The sequence below is a fragment of the Echinops telfairi genome, unplaced genomic scaffold (assembly GCF_000313985.2).
Source record: "Echinops telfairi isolate 266 unplaced genomic scaffold, ASM31398v2 ScPeMD7_443;HRSCAF=831, whole genome shotgun sequence".
Taxonomy (NCBI): Eukaryota; Metazoa; Chordata; class Mammalia; order Afrosoricida; family Tenrecidae; genus Echinops; species Echinops telfairi.
The window spans coordinates 48472039-48491178 of NW_022104341.1; the positions used below are offsets into that span (position 1 = coordinate 48472039).

Consider the following 19140-nt stretch of genomic DNA (forward strand, 5'->3'; position numbering starts at 1 on the left):
CTTTGATTTCATTTTTATACATCCCATAATCAGCACAGTCCTTGTATAATACTGAATAATTGCCCGAATGCTCTCTCTATGTGAACTAAAATACATTGTGCTTGCAGGTTCTAATAAAAGTCCATGCCTGTGGTGTAAACCCAGTGGAGACATATATTCGATCTGGTACTTATAGTCGGAAACCAAGCTTGCCCTATACTCCTGGCTCGGATGTGGCTGGAGTAATAGAAGCTATTGGAAATAATGTATCTACTTTCAAGGTAATGCGTTTTTAATCATTTCTGTTTGGGCTTAAACATAACTGTAAAGTATATCTATATTTAAGAATTTAAAAGACTCCCATTGCATATTGCATCTTACATCCTTTTTGCCACTTGGGGGCCTCCTCTAGTCAAAAAAGAAAGTGCTTTTTATTCAGATGCCTTTTTTGTTTTCATTGTTGGGGATACAGTCTGTAATTTCTTCATCTTCATCTACATTCCCATAAACTTGAACTGTGATCCCATTTGATTTAACAGAAATTCACAAGAAAAGAAAACATACACAGAAATTATACTATTTTCTAACCCTTGTAATACACATGACAACATAATTTTCAATTCTTTGTATAGATTGAGCTTCACAGAATAAAGGGAAGGTTAATTCTCTTGTGAAATAAGTAAAAGATGAGAAAATTCAAGGTCACCATCTAGTTTTTAGAACTTTGACTCAGACAAAGGTGATTGAGTCAATGAAAGTGTTAGGATCATGGCTTTTGTTATTTATATCCCAAAAGGCATATAAACCATAGATAGTATATCTATAGTCTAGCATCCTTCCTCATAATTCCTTGACCTAATCAACTTTGGCAGGACATTTACCAGGATTGAACCGACACAGAGGAGATTAACATGGCCCTTGCATAGGATGACGGGCAAATTCATACAGTTTTCTGGCTTCTGCCCCCATGACTTCACTGAAATGATTCTTGCTAATGTTACTAATGGCCTCTATATGGCTGAAGTTAATGGGCCCTTTTATGTCATTATCTTTCTTGACTTTTCTGTGACTTTTGACATTCTCAGACACTTATTTTTCTGAGAGAAAAAAACCCTCTTTCTTCAGCTTCTGTGACATCATTGTCTCCTGCTCTTCTCGCTTCTTCCGATGTTGACATCTGTTTTCAGGGCTCTTTTTCTCTGGATGTGTAATTATTCATTCGTGTTACCTCCGCTCTCTGCCTACTTTGACCTTAGCTTCTTGTGTTATGTACCTGCTTCAGATGTACGACATTTCCACCATCAAAGAAGTACTGTTGGAGAGTGTTGAATCCACATGGTCAACCTCCAAACGCAAACCACACTCACTACTATGGAGTCAAATCTGACTCTTAATGATCCCATGGGACATACTAGAACTGCCCCTGTGGAGTTCCAAGACTGTAGCTCGTGACGCGAGTAGAAAGCCTGATCTCTCTCCTATGTGGCGATGCAAAAGCTCACTGCCATGGAGTCAATTCCGACTCATGGGTTGAACTGCTGACTTTACAGTTAGCAGCTCAATGCGTAATCCCCTACGTAAACAGGGTGCCGGGAAGTCTAAATTCAAAGTGCCATTTCTAGGGGAAGGCTTTCTACGTTGGCTCTGGGGAAAGGCCTTTGGCACCTTTCAACATTTGTGGATTTGTGGACCTTCCTTGAAGATCTCCATGTATCTTGGCAGCAATTTCCTCCTGGGTCTAGGAGTTTCCTAGTGTAGGGAGGCTGGATCCCAGGATGGACTCTCCTCTTGGCTCTTCTTTCTTGGTGGTATTAGGTCCTTCTGATCTTTGCTAACTTGTCTGTTTCTTTTTCTCTTAAAAAATAAAAGGTGTTGCAGGCTACACTCAGGAAAAACCCCCTTCCTTCTGATCAGACCTGTGATAGAATTAAGGTTATTGCATCTTGTCCTTGATCCTTGTTTTGATTTATCACATCAGATTTCATTATAAAGGATCCTTATATATCTGTCACATACATCATTATATTACGCTAAACCAGGGTATCATGGTTCAGCTAAGTTGGCACATATTGGGAGGATGCAATTTAATCCATGACAGTGATTATTATATGAATTTCTATTAAAAAACACAACTCATTTCCATCTCATCAACGCCAACTCATAGACAGGGTAGAACTGCACCTCTGAGTTTCAGAGGCTGGGACTCTTTTCCAGCCTCATTTGTCTCCTGTGGAGCTGCTGGTGGTTTCAAACTACTGACCTTGCAGATCACAGCCTAATGCGTAATCACTAACCACTAGGAATTTCTCTAGTAAATACTTACTACCCTCCTTTCATCCTCCTCAAATTTTCCCTTAGTCAAGGAGTATTTTTTCGAAAATGTAAACTTGGTTGAATTACACCTCTGTTTTAATTCTTGCTTTCATCCCTGATGGTGCTATGGGTTAGGGTGTTAGGCTGCTAACTGCAAGGTCAGCAGTTCAAACCCACCAGCTGCTCTATAGGTTAAAGATGAGTCTGTCTGTTTCAGTCTTGAAAACCTGGCATGGCAATGCTATGTTTAGGAGGCAGTTTGATGGCCATGGGTTTAGCATGTGTTTTGGTTTTTAATTCCTTGTAGTCTTCAGGTTATCTTTGAAACTCATTCTGTTATGAAATAATACTCCATGATCTCTCTTCCATCTGTCTTTCCATTCTCATTTCTTACTCTCGTTATTTTTTAATAACGAGTTGCTTGTCATTCCCAACACATTTATGTTCTTTTATCACGGTGTCTTTGTTCATATTGGCTCTTCTGTTTGGCAGAATTAAAATGGAAGTCATAAACATGATTTTACACTTCCACATTAATCTTTTTCTAGTTTATCTCTTGAACATACCAAGTACTGAACTACTTGTTCACTGGGGATAAATGCAGGTAATTTCTCAGCATTTATTCATGCCTCTCTTTCTTTGCTTGCCATATTAGTTCCATAAGACAATTGTTCCAAATTGCCACAAATTGTGTGGCTTAAAACAACATAAATGTATCATCTCATACTGTTAGGGGCTTGAAGTTTCAATTCAGGGTATCAGAAGATTAAATCTCTCTGAAAGTTCAAAGTTGATCCTTTCTCATCTTTCCCAGCTTGTGGCAGCACAACTCCATCGTCTGTCTCTGTCATTACATGGCCATCTTCCTTCTCTCTCTCTCTCTCTCTCTCTTGATCTCTGTGTGTCTTTTCTCCTGTTTTATAATCATTTTGACTTGGGACACATTGTATTTCAATATGACCCCATGTTAACTTAACTGTATTTGAGATTTTTTTGAATTTCTGAATAAACTCACATCCACACGTACTGGAGTTAGAACATAAATATATCTCTCTGGGAGACATAAATCAATGCCAAATTACTGCTCCCTTTTCCTGTAATGACTCTTCCCAATTCTAGTTTTCAAAATGTACTATCCTTCATATATTAGCTTCTCAATGGAAAGATTTTTTATTTCCTCAGTTTAAAAATAATTATTTTTTTAAATACTTTGATGACTGTCATATTTTTCCCACTTTATAATTATTTATATCATCTTAATCTCCCTCCTCCAAGATTTTGGATGCCTGAGGTTGCTATTGTTAGTTGCTGTTGTGTCTGCACTGCCTCTCCTGACGATTTTATGTCTAACAGAATGAAATATTGCCCCATTGTGCACCATCTTCACATTAGAGTGGCATGTCCAAAGTAAGTTAGCTTGCCATCCTTCTAAGGAGGGTTCTGTTTGTATTTCTTCTCATATGGATTTCCTCATTCTTCTCCCAGTCTGCAGCGTACTCAGTAGTCTTCATCAACACAACAGTTTGAACACATTGTTTCTCTGTCTTCCTTTTTGACTATCTAACTTTCACATCCATATGAAGAATTGGAAAGTCCAGGCTTGGGTCAGACGCACCTTAATGTTACTCATTAAGGTGACATCTTTGCTTTTTAACACTTTAAAGAGAGCTTTGCAACAGATTTGCCCAGTGAAATACCCTGGTCAATTTATAGACCGCTATTTCCATACACTTGCTGATCCAAGTAGAATGGATTTATTGGCAACTCCAGTTTTTCTGTTTATCAGTTATCTGTCCAATTGTGAGGATTTCTGTTTCTTCATATTCCGGTGTGATTCATTCTGAAGACTGTAGTCTTTGACTGCCTGTTTGAGTTGGTTTTAATACAGTTCAAACATTTACTAAGATTCTACTATATGGAAAGCATTTCCTTATGTTATACAAGGAATTCTATTAACAATATTAATCCTCATCTGAAACAGGAAAACCTGATGCTAGAGTTTACAGTGTCTTGCTAGTATTTTTCCTTATAGAGGTAAAGCAACATTTTCTAATAGTGGATTCTTAATAAATATTTGGATTGTATTGAGATCAGTTCAACATATCTTTTAAGCTCTAGAAACAAGATTAATCTTGACATGGTTATTCGAGAGCATTTGCAGACAGCAGTATTAAGCTGGTGATGCTTGTCTTTGATTTCTAGATACCTTTCAAAATCCTTCTTTGTCCTTCTGTACAAGTGCTATTATTTTTCAGATCTCTTAGCTATACTATATAGATATTTGGGCAAGTATTGTCCTAATATCTTTCCTGCTCTTAAGACTTTTTCTTTTCATGAAAAAGGGCTAAGGGAGGTCTTTGTAGTGGGCAGGTTTATTTCTCCTACTGTTCAAGTCATATTAGGCTTATGCCTGTAGAGTGTCTTACCTCTCCCTCATTCATATGGGTGCTTCTGAATGATAAAGATTCAGTAGACTTATTGAGCGTTTGCTGTTCCTAGTGCTGTGACAAGTGAAGAAGCCTGGCCTGGCCTGCTGACAAGATCCCAGCTTTGTTTTTTGCTATTTGGTGCAGGGATGAAAAGTGGTAGATATGCAGAAGTGAAGAAATTCATGACAGGATTTAGCACATGTGTTTGGTCTGTAGAGGAGACTCCATTGTATTTGTTTCTCTTCTGCAGCATTTTTAACAGCGAATAATAGTTTGTGCTGTCACATAATTTCTATCTATTTGATTCTGAGCAAATTGGTGAACTTCTTTATTTATAAAATTCCTCTTCTATATAGTGGGCTTAATATAAATTGGAGATAATAAAAGTACCCATTTTATAGGTTGTTGTGATACCAAAGTAGGCACTAGGAACAAAATACTATATGTAGTGCCTAGCAAGAAAAGCTCTCAATAAAAGTTAGTTATCTTTATCATTATGGCATCTGAAGGTTCTCCTTTAATTTTTACTATTTCTTTCATCTTTTTAAAAACTTTAATCTTTAATCTTTCTTCTCACAGGTTCTCATTAATAAAACATTATAAAATTTGAATATTATTAAAAGTTAGTTTTATGAGATCTAATAATTAGACAACAAAGGAACCCTGGTGGCACTGTGGGATAAGCGCTGGACTGATAACTGCAAAATTAGTAGTTCAAACCAACCAGCTGCTCCACAGGAGAAAGAAGAGGCTCGTCACTCCCAGAAAGATACATACCCTCAGAAACTCTATACAGGGTCACAGTGAATTTGAATTGACTTGATGCCCATCAGTTTTAGGAGACAACAGCATATAGTCACTTATTTTTTGACGAAGGTTGTGTTATAAAGGATTGTGCCTGGTTTGACTTCTCTTTGAATCCCAATGCATTTATTAATTGATCTCTTCCCCTAGAAAGGTGACAGAGTGTTCACTGTCAGCACAGTCTCTGGGGGCTATGCAGAGTATGCTGTTGCAGCCGAAGACATGGTTTACTCACTGCCAGACAAACTGGACTTGAAGCTAGGAGCGGCCATCGGTACCCCTTACTTCACTGCATGCCGAGCTCTGCTCCACAGGTAATAGCACGCTCTGCCAAATAGAACTAGCACCAAAGAAGGACAATATTAACCACCTTCTTCCTGCCATCTGTCCCTCCACCTGCCTGTCACTTTGACTTACCAGTTATTTACCATTAAGCATTTATGGAGTGGAAACTGCTAATTTGGAGGGGTTTGCTCATCACTGGGGATACACTGAGGAACAAAATGTTCTTTGTGTTCAAGATGTTTCCTGTCTAGCAAGGGAGATAGATGTAAGAGTAACAACAACTACATATGATGCGGAAGCTGCAGTGGTAGAGATGTGTCTAGCGACTCATGGGCTCACAAGTGTGTGCCGATGCTGATCAGACAGGGCTTCTTAGGATGGGAGGCTTGGGTTCGCTGAAAGCCCTGGTTCCACATCTTGTTACACATCAGAATCATGTGAGCAATAATTCAGAAGTACAATCCAGTGCCCTGTCCTGGGCCTGCTTGTCAGTTTTTAGGGCAGGAATCTGAGAAACGACATTTTAACTGATCTTGCAGCTATTTGAAAAGATCAGAAAGAAGCTAGCCTGGGGAAGAGCAGAAGGGGTTTTTGGGGATGGGAACAGCGTAGAGCATGGGGAGAACAGTGTATTACACGGGAAGGGCTGTAGCAATTTGGTTTTGTTGCATAGGAGCTTTTGAGACAAAAAGAGGCAAGGCATAGGCTGGAACATAGTCCTCTCATTGGTAGGTTCCAAGTTACAAAAACATAGAGTATAGATTTCACACATTGTTCTATAAGAGATTGGGAGCTTGGACATCCCCTTACAGAAGGATCACGGGGAGGAGACAAGCCAGTCAGGGTGCAGTTTAGCAACGATGAAACATAAACTTTCCTCTAGTTCCTAAACGCTTCCTCCCCACCCACTATCATGATCCCAATTCTACCTTACAAATCTGGCTAGACCAGAGGATGTACACTGGTTCAGATAGGAACTGGAAACACAGGGAATCCAGGACGGATGATCTCTTCAGGACCAGTGGTGAGAGTGGTGATACGGGGAGGGTGGGGTAGAGAGGGGGAACAGATTATAAGGATCTACATGTGACCTCCTCCCTGGGGTACGGACAATATAAAAGTGGGTGAAGGGAGAAGTCGGACAGTGTAAGACATGACAAAATAATAATTTAAAAATTATCAATGGTTCATGAGGGAGAGGGGAGAGAGGGGGAAAATGAGGAGTTGATGCCAGGGGCTTACATGGAGAGAAAATGTTTTGAGAATGATGAGGGTAAGTAACAAATGTACAAATGTACTTTATATAATTGATGTATGTATGGATTGTCATAAGAGTTGTATGAGCCCCCAGTAAAATGATTTAAAAAATGCATGGGGGCGATGATACTATCCCTCAGCACTTGAGAGATTGGGAGCTATGAATTGTTTTACTGAGATTTGTGTGCTTTACCAAAATCACTTATCTGCTGTGTGAAGGATGAATTTGAGGATAAAAAGGAGACAGTTAGGAGGTTCCTGTAAATTCTCCTTCAGATAAAACACCTATGGACAAGAGCAGGGGCCCTGGTAAAAGTGACGAAGAAAAATGGACAGCTGTTTAGGAAGACAAAATCGGGATTTTTATCAGTTGTTTGGTGAATGAGACAGGAAGGGCTTAAGCATACCTCCTCACTTGGGTAATAGCTAACTGAAACAAGTAAATAGTATGTTCCAAAGGGAATGATGAGTCCGGCTTTGGCTTGAAGCTCAGAGATAGACATTCCAATGGAGACGTCTAGCAGTCTGTTGGGTTTAGGGATCTGAAGCTTAAAATTTAGAGGCAGCAATTGGAGGTTATCAGCACATAGGTGATATTGCACAAGATAACAAGGCATAGAAATATAGAATGAGTATGAGACTTAGGGAACACCTAGGTTCCCTAGCATTTCAGAGGATAGCCCTGGAAGGGGGCACAGTCTTGGGGAGAATCAAAGGGAGTACATCCCAAGAACAATACATCCAAATATCCTAGTGTAAAAGCAAGTGAAAGACAGATCTGGGATAGAATACTATTCTCACTGTGCGCTAGCTATGTGACTTTGGGGCCAGTTATTTCTCTGTCTCAGCTATCGTTTTCTGATTTGTGAAACATGATTATTAACAGCAGTTACTTTATAGAGTGAGGTGAGAATGAAATGAGATGATGCATGTAAAACTCAGCACAGAAACTGACATATATTAAGAGTTTGGTGTTTAAAATTTTATGTTGGCATCGCTAGTGGTGACAGTTAGTGTTGTACTAAAAGAGATAAATCCAATGGTCAAATGCTGCCATGAAGTCCATTTAAGAAAATATCAGTGGGGTTTGGCAATTCAGAGATCACTGGTAACTTTAGATTACTTTCAGTAGATTGGTGGGGCAGAGGCTGAATGGAATGGGTTGAGGAATGAAGGGAAAATCAATTTCTTGAATGGAAACTCAAACCCAAACCCAACTCACTGTCATCAAGTCAATGTAGACTCATAGCAGCCCTACAGGATCAGGGAGGACTGCCTCTGTTCATTCCTGGGACAGTAAATCTTTATGGGAGTAGAAAACCTGGTTTTCCTCCTGCAGAGCAGCTGGTGGTTTCAACCTGTTGATCCTGTGGAACACAGCTCAATGCATAACCACTGTGCCACTAGGTGTGTTTGTTTGTTTGTTTGTTTTCATGATGGGGAAAACAAGGAGAGACTAGAAGATTACTTTGGGAGAGTATGGGTATAGAAGGAACCCTGCTGGATCAATTCAAACACACCAACTACACCACGAAAGAAAGCTGAGGCTTTCTAGTCTTGTAAAGATGTACAGCCTCAGAAATCCAACGGGGAGACTTCTACTCTGTCCTATAAGGTCAGAATTGACTCAATGGTTTAGTTTTAGATTCTTCTTCCAGAAGGATGAACAATTTTGTTTTGGAAGAAACGCAACCAGAATGTTCATTTGAAGCAAGGAATATGAGACCTTCGTCTCATGCACTTTGGATATATTATCAGAAGGTCAAGTCTCTGGAGAAGGACATCATGCATGGTCAAGTAAGAGTGAGAAAGAGGAAGGTCTTCAGTGGGATAGATTGGCAGCAACCATGAACTCAAATATAGAATTATAGAAACAATTGTGATGAAGGGGTAGGCTGGGCAGGATTGTGTTCTATTGTGCATGGGATCTCTGTGAGTTGGAACCAATTTGATTGCACCGAATGGCAGCGATGGGGACAAAGATGGCTTCTCTTAGGATGTGCTTGAGCATGTTTGTAGCTTGGTGAAAAGACCGTGTGGAGAGAAAGATTAAAGTTGTCAGAGAAGGAGCAATCGGTGGTTGAGCAAAACTTAGGTGAGGCAAGGTAGAAAGGTCTGAAGCAGAGGTAGAGAATTTGGTTTCAAGTAAAAAAGATCGGTCAGCCGTTACGCCTAGAAGAGGGAAGGATGGTATCCTTGTAGAAACGTCTGTGGGTCAGGAGTTTGGGAAGCTCATTGTGATCACATTTCTTTTCCTAATTAAGTCCAAGTGATCTTTTGAGAAGGGAACTGGCACCAACATGCATAGTTCAATGACGTTCTTCTCCAGTGCTCAGCCTTTTGGATAAAGTAACAAGAGGGTAAATGTTGTCATTAGCCTAGGCCTGGAGTGCTGGTGGCAAAATGCAATCGCTGAAAGGAAAGGAGAGCACTGGTGAGAGAGAAGCTGGGGACATATCTGGGGCAAGTAGGAAAGAGGGAGTGAGACCTGAAGCACTGAGTGGGCAGAAACGGCTCTTCTGAGGCATTGAGGTGTCTGTGCAGTTGAAGGAAATATTTTGAAAGGATCTGTGTGTATAGAATTAGAGTGAGAATTACTGACATAATAATGTTCATTGGTGTCTGATGTTCTCAAGTGCAATGGCTGGGTTTGTTTAGCAGACTGAGCCCCCTGGGAGAGCGGCTCATGTGAGAGGAAATCAGGAGTGGCGGTGCTGGGATTTCTTTGGGTGAATGTTGCCATCTCCTCGATGGGGGCAGAACACCCGGGAGAAGAGAACGCCTGTCAGCCTAATGGTAGCGAGCCAGCAGGTGGGCCTGTTCTCGCCTCCTACTTCTAGATCCCGGGTCTTAGGAACGTGTGTTCGTAGTCTTGTTTATAAGATTATTTTTGTTTTAATTCATTGATAAGTATTGCATGTTTTGTCCACTTAGTCCCTCAGTTTAACTCATAACCCCCTCTCCCTAATCCCCAAGCTAAAGTGCCATTAATTTACCGTTCACTATTGCCCTGTGTTCGCTGTTGGCACCGAACCTTGAGCAGGACTCCAGGTTTCTGTGTTCTCACCACATTGAGCATAGTATCGCCACAGTGTGCCTGACTCGCATTGTTCTAAGAAGTGTGAAATCTTCCTGGGGAGTCTGATCTGCATCCAGTAGCAGCTACTGGCATGTGACATTAGCACTCATCCATCTGGAATACTAAAACTCTTCCCCAAGCCCCCACAAGCTGTCTTGTTCCTTGTTTTTTAGAACATAATAGAAACATTATGTACAGAAGTAAAAAGAATGAAATAGCATTTTACCACAGGACCTGGGAACTTTAAAGAGTAACCTGGAAACCTTTGTGGCAGGCTTTGTTGTTCATTACTCTCTTATCATTGTCGAATGAGTGTGCATTTTGATCTGTGGACATAAGGCTTGGCACAACCTGATATCTGGCGACTTGGAGAAGTACATATGGTATTTTCTCCTGGGGAAAAAGAGTTTAGCCCCTGTGTTTACTTGGAAATTAATCTGGACTATAAGAATAAAGGACGAGCTATAATAAACCTGCTTTGACACTTTTCTTTGGGAATGAGTGAGATGAGACTGTAGTCCCGCCGTTTCACTTAACAGAAGCTGTAAGGGCTGCAGCCACTCCTATGCTGAATGAGGTCCCAGCATCCAGCCCAGGGCCAGGCACACGATGAAACCACACCCACCCACCCACACACACACACACACACACAGTCGAAACCATTTTCTCGGGGCGTCTGTTCTGACGGGGGCAAGTCCCCGTGCTGTGGAGTAAAATTGCACTCCACGGGGTTTTCGTGGTTGTGAGCTTCTGGAACAGATTGCCAGACCTTTCATCCACAGTGTCTTGGGTGGGCCAACCTTCTAGTTAATGCCAACTACAAACCATTTGTGCTCTCAGGATTCTTTGTCACGTAGAAATTTTTGTTGCGTGAATGAGTGAGGAATAGGACAGAACGATGGGGGTAAGTTAGGAAGGAAGGAAAGGAAAGAGAAGGGATGAAGAAACGAAGGAAGAAAAAGACTTTGCTTTACCAATGGCCAGGAAGGACCAATGTTTGATCCCATGGGACTTGGGGAAGAGTTTTGGGCTGGTTGGAGGGATGGGTTTTCTCATGGGGTAAATGCTAGATAATCTGGGGGAAGAACTTAATTAAACATAATGAAAAGCACCTCAGCTTAATTAACTTCAAAAAATAAAGTGATGGAACCTTTGTGTGTGTGTGTTTTTCCCCATCCCACCAGTGCCCGTGTGAAAGCTGGAGAAACAGTTTTGGTTCATGGGGCAAGTGGAGGAGTAAGTATTTTTATTTTATCTTTTTAAGTTTCTTGTAAGAGAGCTTTGTGGGTTTTCCATTATATTTATTTTTGTGTGTGTTTGAAAAATGTTTTATTGATTTTTTTTTGGTGTGTCATAATTTATTTATTTATTTTATTTTTTAAATCGTTTTATTAGGGGCTCCTACAATTCTTATCACAATCCATACATACATCAATTGTGTGAAGCACATTTGTACATTCATTGCCCTCATCATTCTCAAAACATTTCCTCTCCACTTAAGCCCCCGGAATTAGGTCCTCATTTTTCCCCTCCCTCCCCACTCCCCCCTCCCTCATGAGCCCTTGATCATTTATAAATTATTTAGTCATATCTTGCCCTGTCTGACGTCTCCCTTCACCCACTTTTCTGTTGTCCGTTGTATTTCTTTTAGTGATTTTTCAAAGCTACATTTATAAATACAGTGAAGGGTGCCATTTTCCTTTCTATAATGAAGTTGCTTCTGAAGATACCATATATACTCAGGTATAAACTGACTCGAATATTAGCCGGGTTACCTAATTTTACCACAAAAACTGCATTAAAAATGTGCTGAAAAACTCCGCTTATACACAAGTTATATAGCAATCCTTTTGTCAGTAGTTTAGCATTGCTTGGTCAATAAATTCAACCAACTACCGCATCAAAAATGTAGTCTTAGGATTTCTACCTGTGTTGAGTGTGGACCAAGATAATCTGCCCTCCTGCTTGCTTGCTTTCAAGGAGCATCTATTAAAAGACTATTTATTGCATTTTAAACAGCTCTTTTTAGGTTAATATTAATTCCAAATTCCCTCAGATCAGGAATCGGAGGCTCATTAAAGCGTTACCTACTATGTTGCCCCAGACAGAACCACAAAGCCACACTGTGAATTCTTAGTCCTGTCTCTCTCTTTCCCTGCCTTGACTTGCCTGCTGTGCTTTGATGACATTCATGGAGTGCACTGTATACAGCTGTGTCCTTGACACCACAACCTATGGCTTAAAATGCTAATGTTGGGTGGGAGGATAGGAAGAGAAAATTCAGAACGTATAAAATAAGCCCTTCAGTGAAATCAGCCACCATCCACATGGCTGTCAGGACCCTCTTCAAGAAACCAGCTGTCAGTCTGCCTCTAAGGAGCTTAGAGGAAAAGTTAGAGCACTGAAGTTGGAATTTAACAAGAAATCCACATGACCTCCATCCTGCTTGTGGAGGCTTTAGAAAATTTTGGAGACAAGATTTCACATTTCTTTTTTTTTTTTTTCACATTTCTAAAACAAAGGGCCTGAGGGTAGATGGCTCGCTTTGAGGAGACTAGTTAACCCTTTCCGAGTGCTGTGTGTTTTGCAGGGGCATGGAGGGCTAAGTTGAAAGAAGTACCCTGTGAAAATAATACATTGCCCCCAGAATAATGGAGTGATATACTGAAAGGTTAAAGCTAGGTAGATAATAAAAAAAAAAATCAGCCCATTATATTTTTCTGTTACTCTCACAAGGTTTCATATCCAGTTCCTCATGTACTTCAAACATCAATTTTGAGGGACTTAATAGATCATTACTGTTTACTAAAAAACATCAAGAGTGTCCCTCTAGGATCTGATAAAATATGACCTATAGGCCTTGTCAAAATACCCATTGTGTGGCTTCACTGAAGAGGCCATGCTTGGGTTAAATTAATCTTAACCTTAAACAGCTAAAGCATCTATCAAACAAATGCATGTATTTAAATTGTTCCGGCTTCCAGAAAGCTCACCTTGTGCTCTGTGTAGAACAAGGGATTTCAGTGTGGAGGGGTGGGGGTGCGGGAGAAGAGTTTAAAGGAAATCTCTTTTCAGTCCCTTTACACTCTTGTAAAAAGCCCAGTTGCTTCACTGTGAAAAAAAATGTTTCTTTTTTCAAAAAGGGAAACTCGGCACTGCTCTGTGAGCTGGCAGAGAGTCTGTTAAATCCTTGGCTGGCGGGGATAGGCTGCCGACCTGGTGTGTGAAGCTGCGCTTCTGATCCTTACCACCCTATCAGAGGAGCACAGAGTACTGGGCTTTGTCTTCCTTCTGTTTGTACTTTCTGTTCTCATGGAATTCAGATTTTGGGATTATGTTGTATATTTTAAATGCTGTAGAATTTACAGACATAGCTATTATCCAGATATGTTGGTGGAAAGTGCCCTATTTTAGTGTTTGCAAAATATGTAGAAGGAATGGTGCATAATCTATTGAAAGAATATTGCTAGTGTAATTGTTGAGAAGAATAGAAATAAGCAGGGCCTTTAAAATAGCTATTGAGTTCCCTTTAATGCAGTTGAAGCATAAGGAGAAGTTATATTTACATTAAACTTTGAGTTGAAAATTTCATTTAGAGGTCTAGATTTATACAAATTGAAAACTAAAGTGGTTAAAATCAATTGTGCTGACCCTGAGTGTATTGTGTTTCATCTAATTAGGTGTATCTCTCTCCCCGGAGACTGTGGGTTCCATGTACTTGTTTGATTGTTTTTGGTTAAATCAAATCAGTCCCTGCCATGACGAGAGTCAAGTTCATCCTCCCATGTCTCCCTGCCTTCAAGGTCCAGTTCAAGTCTCAGAGTCAATGTTGCTGTCATAATTTTAATTCATTTCTATCATCAGTGTCCATTTTAATTATTTTCTCTTTTCCTTGGTCCATCATGATTTTACCATCCTCCAAATAAATCAGTGGTTGGCTGGCACATTGGTGGCATAAGGGTTTACACTTTGGGTTACTGATCACAAGGTCAGTAGTTCAAAACTACCAGACTGTCCGTTAGAGAAAAATGAGGCTTTCTACTACTCTAAAGAATATAACTTTGGACACCCACAAGGGCAGCTCCACTCTGTCCTACAGGGTCATTATTATTATGGAGCCCTAGTGGGGTAGTGCTTACCCATTGGGCTGCTAACCCCCAGCTCAGCAATTCAAATCCACCAGCTGCTCAGAGGGACAACGGTGAGGCTTTCTACTCTCCTAAAGAGATAAAGTCTCAGACACACACAGGGTGAGTTCTGCCCTGTTCTATAGGGTTGTTATGAGTTGGCATCAACTCGATGCCAGTGGGTTTGGTGATTTTTTAATAGGGTCATCATTTGGAATTCACTCAGCAGGAGTGAAAGTTTTTGAAAATCAGTGGTTATCAAGGACGTGATTCACTGCCTCCCCCAAGGGCACTTGGCAATATCTGAAGACATTTGGTTGTCACAACCAGGGAAGGGTGTGCTACTGTCATCTAGTAGGTAGAGGCAAAGCTTCCTACTAAACATCAATGCACAGGACAGCCTCTCCCAACAAAGAACTCTTCAGTCAAAATGTTAAAGAAACTAAGGTTGAGAAGCCCTGCTGTAAATATATGTGACACCTATACCCTTCCTTTGGCATTTCAAACCTATATATCTTAGGATTTTTAGGTAATTAAATTACTAGTTTATCTCTATTCCAAAAATGCTTCTGTACCAAGCACATTAGTGTGGTATCAGTGATCTCAGCCAATCCCAGGACCTTAACTGCCACCTCTGAGCTGGTGAATTTAAAATTTCTCTGTCCTACTTTGAACAGTTATGTGTCTTTACCCATGCTTGGCTTATTGCCGAACCTTTTCTTTTCGATGAGCAATATGTCACTCAGCGTGTTTGAATTGTAGAGAGTTCTTGATCCTTACACAAACTAGATTCTCTGTCTCAGTTAATTTACTCAGTGAATCTGGCCAAAGGTGGCATCTCTAATTTTTCTCTTTTCCTCACCTCCCATTTTCTAAATTTTATTTCAGTTGCTTTTTATCTTCCTAGTTCCACGACCTTAGTCCACCCAGTGTCTTACCTAGACACTATTGTCCTAGCTGATTGCCCTCTTCCCATTTCCCCTGCCCCCCACATTCCTTTTGCATCACCTATAGTTGAAGTGATCTTTAAAAGTCTACATAAGATCATATCACTTCCCTGCTAAAGTTTGCCCCCCATAGTTCTCCCTAGCTTTTAAGAAAGTTCCAAACCCTTTGCTTTTACCGTCTAGGTCCTCTGTGATTGGCCACTCTGTATCTCCCAGGCCTACTCTCCATCCACTCCCTTCCACATCGACACTCCTGTGCCCTTTGAGCTCTCCCATTCCTTCCCACCTCTCCACTTTAACCACAGCATTCACTCTGCTTAGATGTTCTTCACTTCATTCAGGCGTCCTCTCTGCAGTTGGCCTAAATACCTCCCCCCATCTCCTTCTAACCTAGCCATCTCTCTTATTTTCTTCACAACATTTATCATTTGCTGAATTTAATTTAGTAACGTGTTTATTATTGTCCTTCCTTTTGTGGTTGCACATCATTTGTTGTTAGGTGTCTTGGACTTAGTTCCAACTCATTGAAATCCTCCGGGCAACAGAACAGTCCTGGCCTAGCCTCCTGATTGAGCCCACTGTGTCAGCCCATCTCATCACAATTGGTCCTCTTTCACTGACCAAACCTGCCACCAAACATGATGTTATATATACTCAATAAATGTTGGTCCTATGAACACATACATCCATTTTCCCACTTACCTCCCTCTTAGAAATGGTAGAGACCTTACATCTCTTATATAATAGTTTTTGCACAATTAAACTACAGTGTTAGTGAGCATGTTTTGATGATCTTTTCTCTAACCTTCTTCACAAAGTAGGTGCTAAGCACACATTTGAGTACCCTGGTTTAAAACCTCTAGCTTTGCAGCTTGATTTGGTCCAGCTCCTGTTTCCATCTGTAGAATGACTCGGAATAAGCTCCATTTCCTCATCTATAGAATAGCATCTGCTTTGTAGGGTTATTATGAGGATGACATTAAACAGTATAGATGTATATATATGTGGGGGGGTATATATATAAATATGTATACATAGTCATATATATGTATAGACAAAGTACTTTAACGTGGTAGTGTTCATTTTACATGTTCCCAGCTATTGTTTTTCTTATTTCTTGATTTAAACCAGCGGTTCTCAACCTGTGGGTCTTGACCCCTTTGGAGGTCGAATGACCCTTTCACAGGGGTCGTCCGATTCATAACAGTAACAAAATTGCAGTTATAAAGTAGCCACGAAAATAATTTTATGGTTGGGGGGTCACCACAACATGAAGAACTATATTAAAGGGTCGCGGCATTAGGAAGGTTGAGAACCACTGATTTAGACTGTAAGTTCCTTAAGGACAAGGTCTGACTGAGAAGAATCTCGAGGTCATTGTATATATTTAATAGTGTTTGGAGGACTGTAACCAATCAGAACTACTGGGTTCTGTTGTGTGCTTCAGGTGGGACTAGCAGCATGTCAAATTGCGAGAGCTTATGGCGTAAAGGTCTTGGGCACAGCTGGTACTGAGGAAGGTCGAAACGTTGTCTTGCAAAATGGAGCCCATGAAGTATTTAATCACAGAGATATTAATCATATTGATGCAATTAAGGTAAAATTTCCTTCAATTCTCATAAGTCAAACATTGTTCCTTTATAGAGATACTTCATTTTAAAGAAGCTCTTTACCAACTACGCTCTTAAAATCATATTTGTTGTTATGTCTACTGGTGTGATTAAAAGTTGTTTAATTAATTTAAAAAACTGAGATGTTTGATTTTAAATCTTCACTCCTATTTTTGCTTTTTCTGTGTGTCTCAAATGAAATGTTGCCTCTGTAGATTTTTTGTAACAATTAAAATGGGTACTTTTGAATGCGAATCACATTTCATGCAAAGCAATAGCTTTATATTGGCAGCAGGAGGTTTCCTTAATATGATGTTTAATATAATGTGATGTGTGGTTTCCATGGAAGGTGAGGTATTTTACCACAGATTACAGATGGGATCTGTTTAGACCTTAGGAGATAAAAGTTGATGTAGTTGGATGATTTCAAGGAATGATCACCACCTCATGTAAAGCCACAAGGTAGCATTTCCCATATTTTATGCAATTAATGTGCAGTCCATGTAGTTAACATGGGTGGTCTATGTTCTGGGGGGTCAAGCCCCACCCCCTATATAGCCATAAGCACTCCATACTAATTTTTATATATACTTAGCGGTAACTGAATTTGAGCAGCCCCTCGAGCCTTCTATTTGTAAGGTAGTAGAGATTTACTAAAAACTGCTTATTTTGGTAATCCTCAAACCACTTGTTTATGTTGAGAAAAAAATTCGAATTTTAAAGAAATTGATCACTATGTAAATACAAAGCACATCACTAAAAATATGGGAAAATATGAGTAAGGGCTTAATTTTTGCAGCTAAGCCATCTTTCCAAAACACTGCACAAAAGCCCTCTCATTTATTATGTGTCCAAGAAAACTTGATCCTGTATTCGTTCCTGATGCCATTATTTAAGAGTATTTATAATTATGAAAAATGAAGTTATTTTAAGATGATTTTTGTTTTGAAATAATCTATTTTATAAAGTCTTACAGCTTATAATTTCCCTCTCTCCCACTGCCAACAAACATACTTATATCATTCTTATTTTCACAAACATTCACGTAACTTTTCATCTAACCCGCCTGCTCCGCCCTTAAAAAAAAAAAACTTCTTGAAAAAGTGAGTGCTTTACCGTCTTAGTTTCTTATCTTCTACCACCTCCCTTACAACTTGCTTCCATCCAACTTTTAAAACTGCTTCTCAGAGGTCACTTATAGCTCCTGGTCACCAGTCCCCTGGGCTTGCTGGTCTCTGGTTCGCAGTAGCAGGTGTAGGCACTGGTCACATCTTGTAAGAGATTCTCTTGTTACCTCCTTGATTGTTCATTTTCAGTCTCCTTTTTTCACATCCCGATGGCTGGAAAATGGACTGCTAACTGCCAGGTCAGCAGTTTGAAACCATCAGCTGCCCCATGGGAGAAAGACAAGGCTTCTTACTTGGAAACCCATAGGCACTATATCTTGTCATATAGGATCTCTGTGAGTTGGCATCAACTCGATGGCAATGAGCTAATACGAATGAGTCTTTTCACACCACGTCAGTGTTGGCGTCCCCAGGTCTTTCCTTTGGATCTCCCATCTTCTTTGATGCTAGACTTTTCTCCTAATCAATCTCAGATACTCTCATGGCTTCTGTTATTACCTAACTGCTATTGATTTGAAAGAGCTCTCATGGTGTCGTGGGTTATGCGTTGGACTGCTAACCTCAAGGTCAGTAATTCAAAACCACCAGCCACTCAGCAGGAGAAAGATGAGCCTTTCTATTCCCGTAAAGCTTTACAGCCCCAGAAACTCACAGGGGCAGTTCCACTCAGTCCCGTAAGGTCTCTATGAATTGAGTTGACTGGATGGCAGTGAGTTTGTTTTTTGTTTTTTAATTTTGGGTGGTGTAGCAAAGGTGGTGGTTCAAACCCACCAGCCACCCCATAGAAGAAAGACAAGACTTTCTGCTCCTCTAAAGAGTCAAAAGTCTGATAACCCCACAGGGGAAATTCCACTCTACCCTATAGGGGTGGCTAGGAGTTGGGATAGACTCTATGGCAGTGAGTTGTTTTGTTTTGTTTTCAGTTTACTGTTGATTTTTAAAACTGTGGATGGCCTAGGTTCCATTCCATCATAGCACCCTGTTAGGCATACCCAGTCATGCAGGCGTCACCTATCTGGTCACCCGAGACAAAAACCTGCATTTCAGTTTTCACTCCTTTCTATCACCATTCTCCCTGCCACCCATCAAACCGATGACTTTATCCTTGGTGTTTTATCTATGACATGTCTTTTTTTAAAATCATTTTATTAGGGGCTCATACAACTCATCACAATCCATACAT

General features: G+C 40.3%; 1 protein-coding gene across 3 annotated transcripts in view; it reads left to right on the top strand.

Moving 5' to 3' along the window:
- CRYZ (crystallin zeta) overlaps nt 1-19140 on the top strand; it is a 33479-nt gene that overhangs the window by 8070 nt on the left and 6269 nt on the right. For 2 of the 3 annotated variants that reach the window (XM_045291862.1, XM_004699329.2), the window contains 4 exons: nt 108-260; nt 5676-5839; nt 11331-11382; nt 16668-16817. In XM_045291862.1, coding sequence (XP_045147797.1) covers nt 108-260; nt 5676-5839; nt 11331-11382; nt 16668-16817 — 519 coding nt within the window. The remainder of the gene's footprint in view (nt 1-107; nt 261-5675; nt 5840-11330; nt 11383-16667; nt 16818-19140) is intronic. The other variant, XM_045291863.1, reaches the window with a different exon arrangement.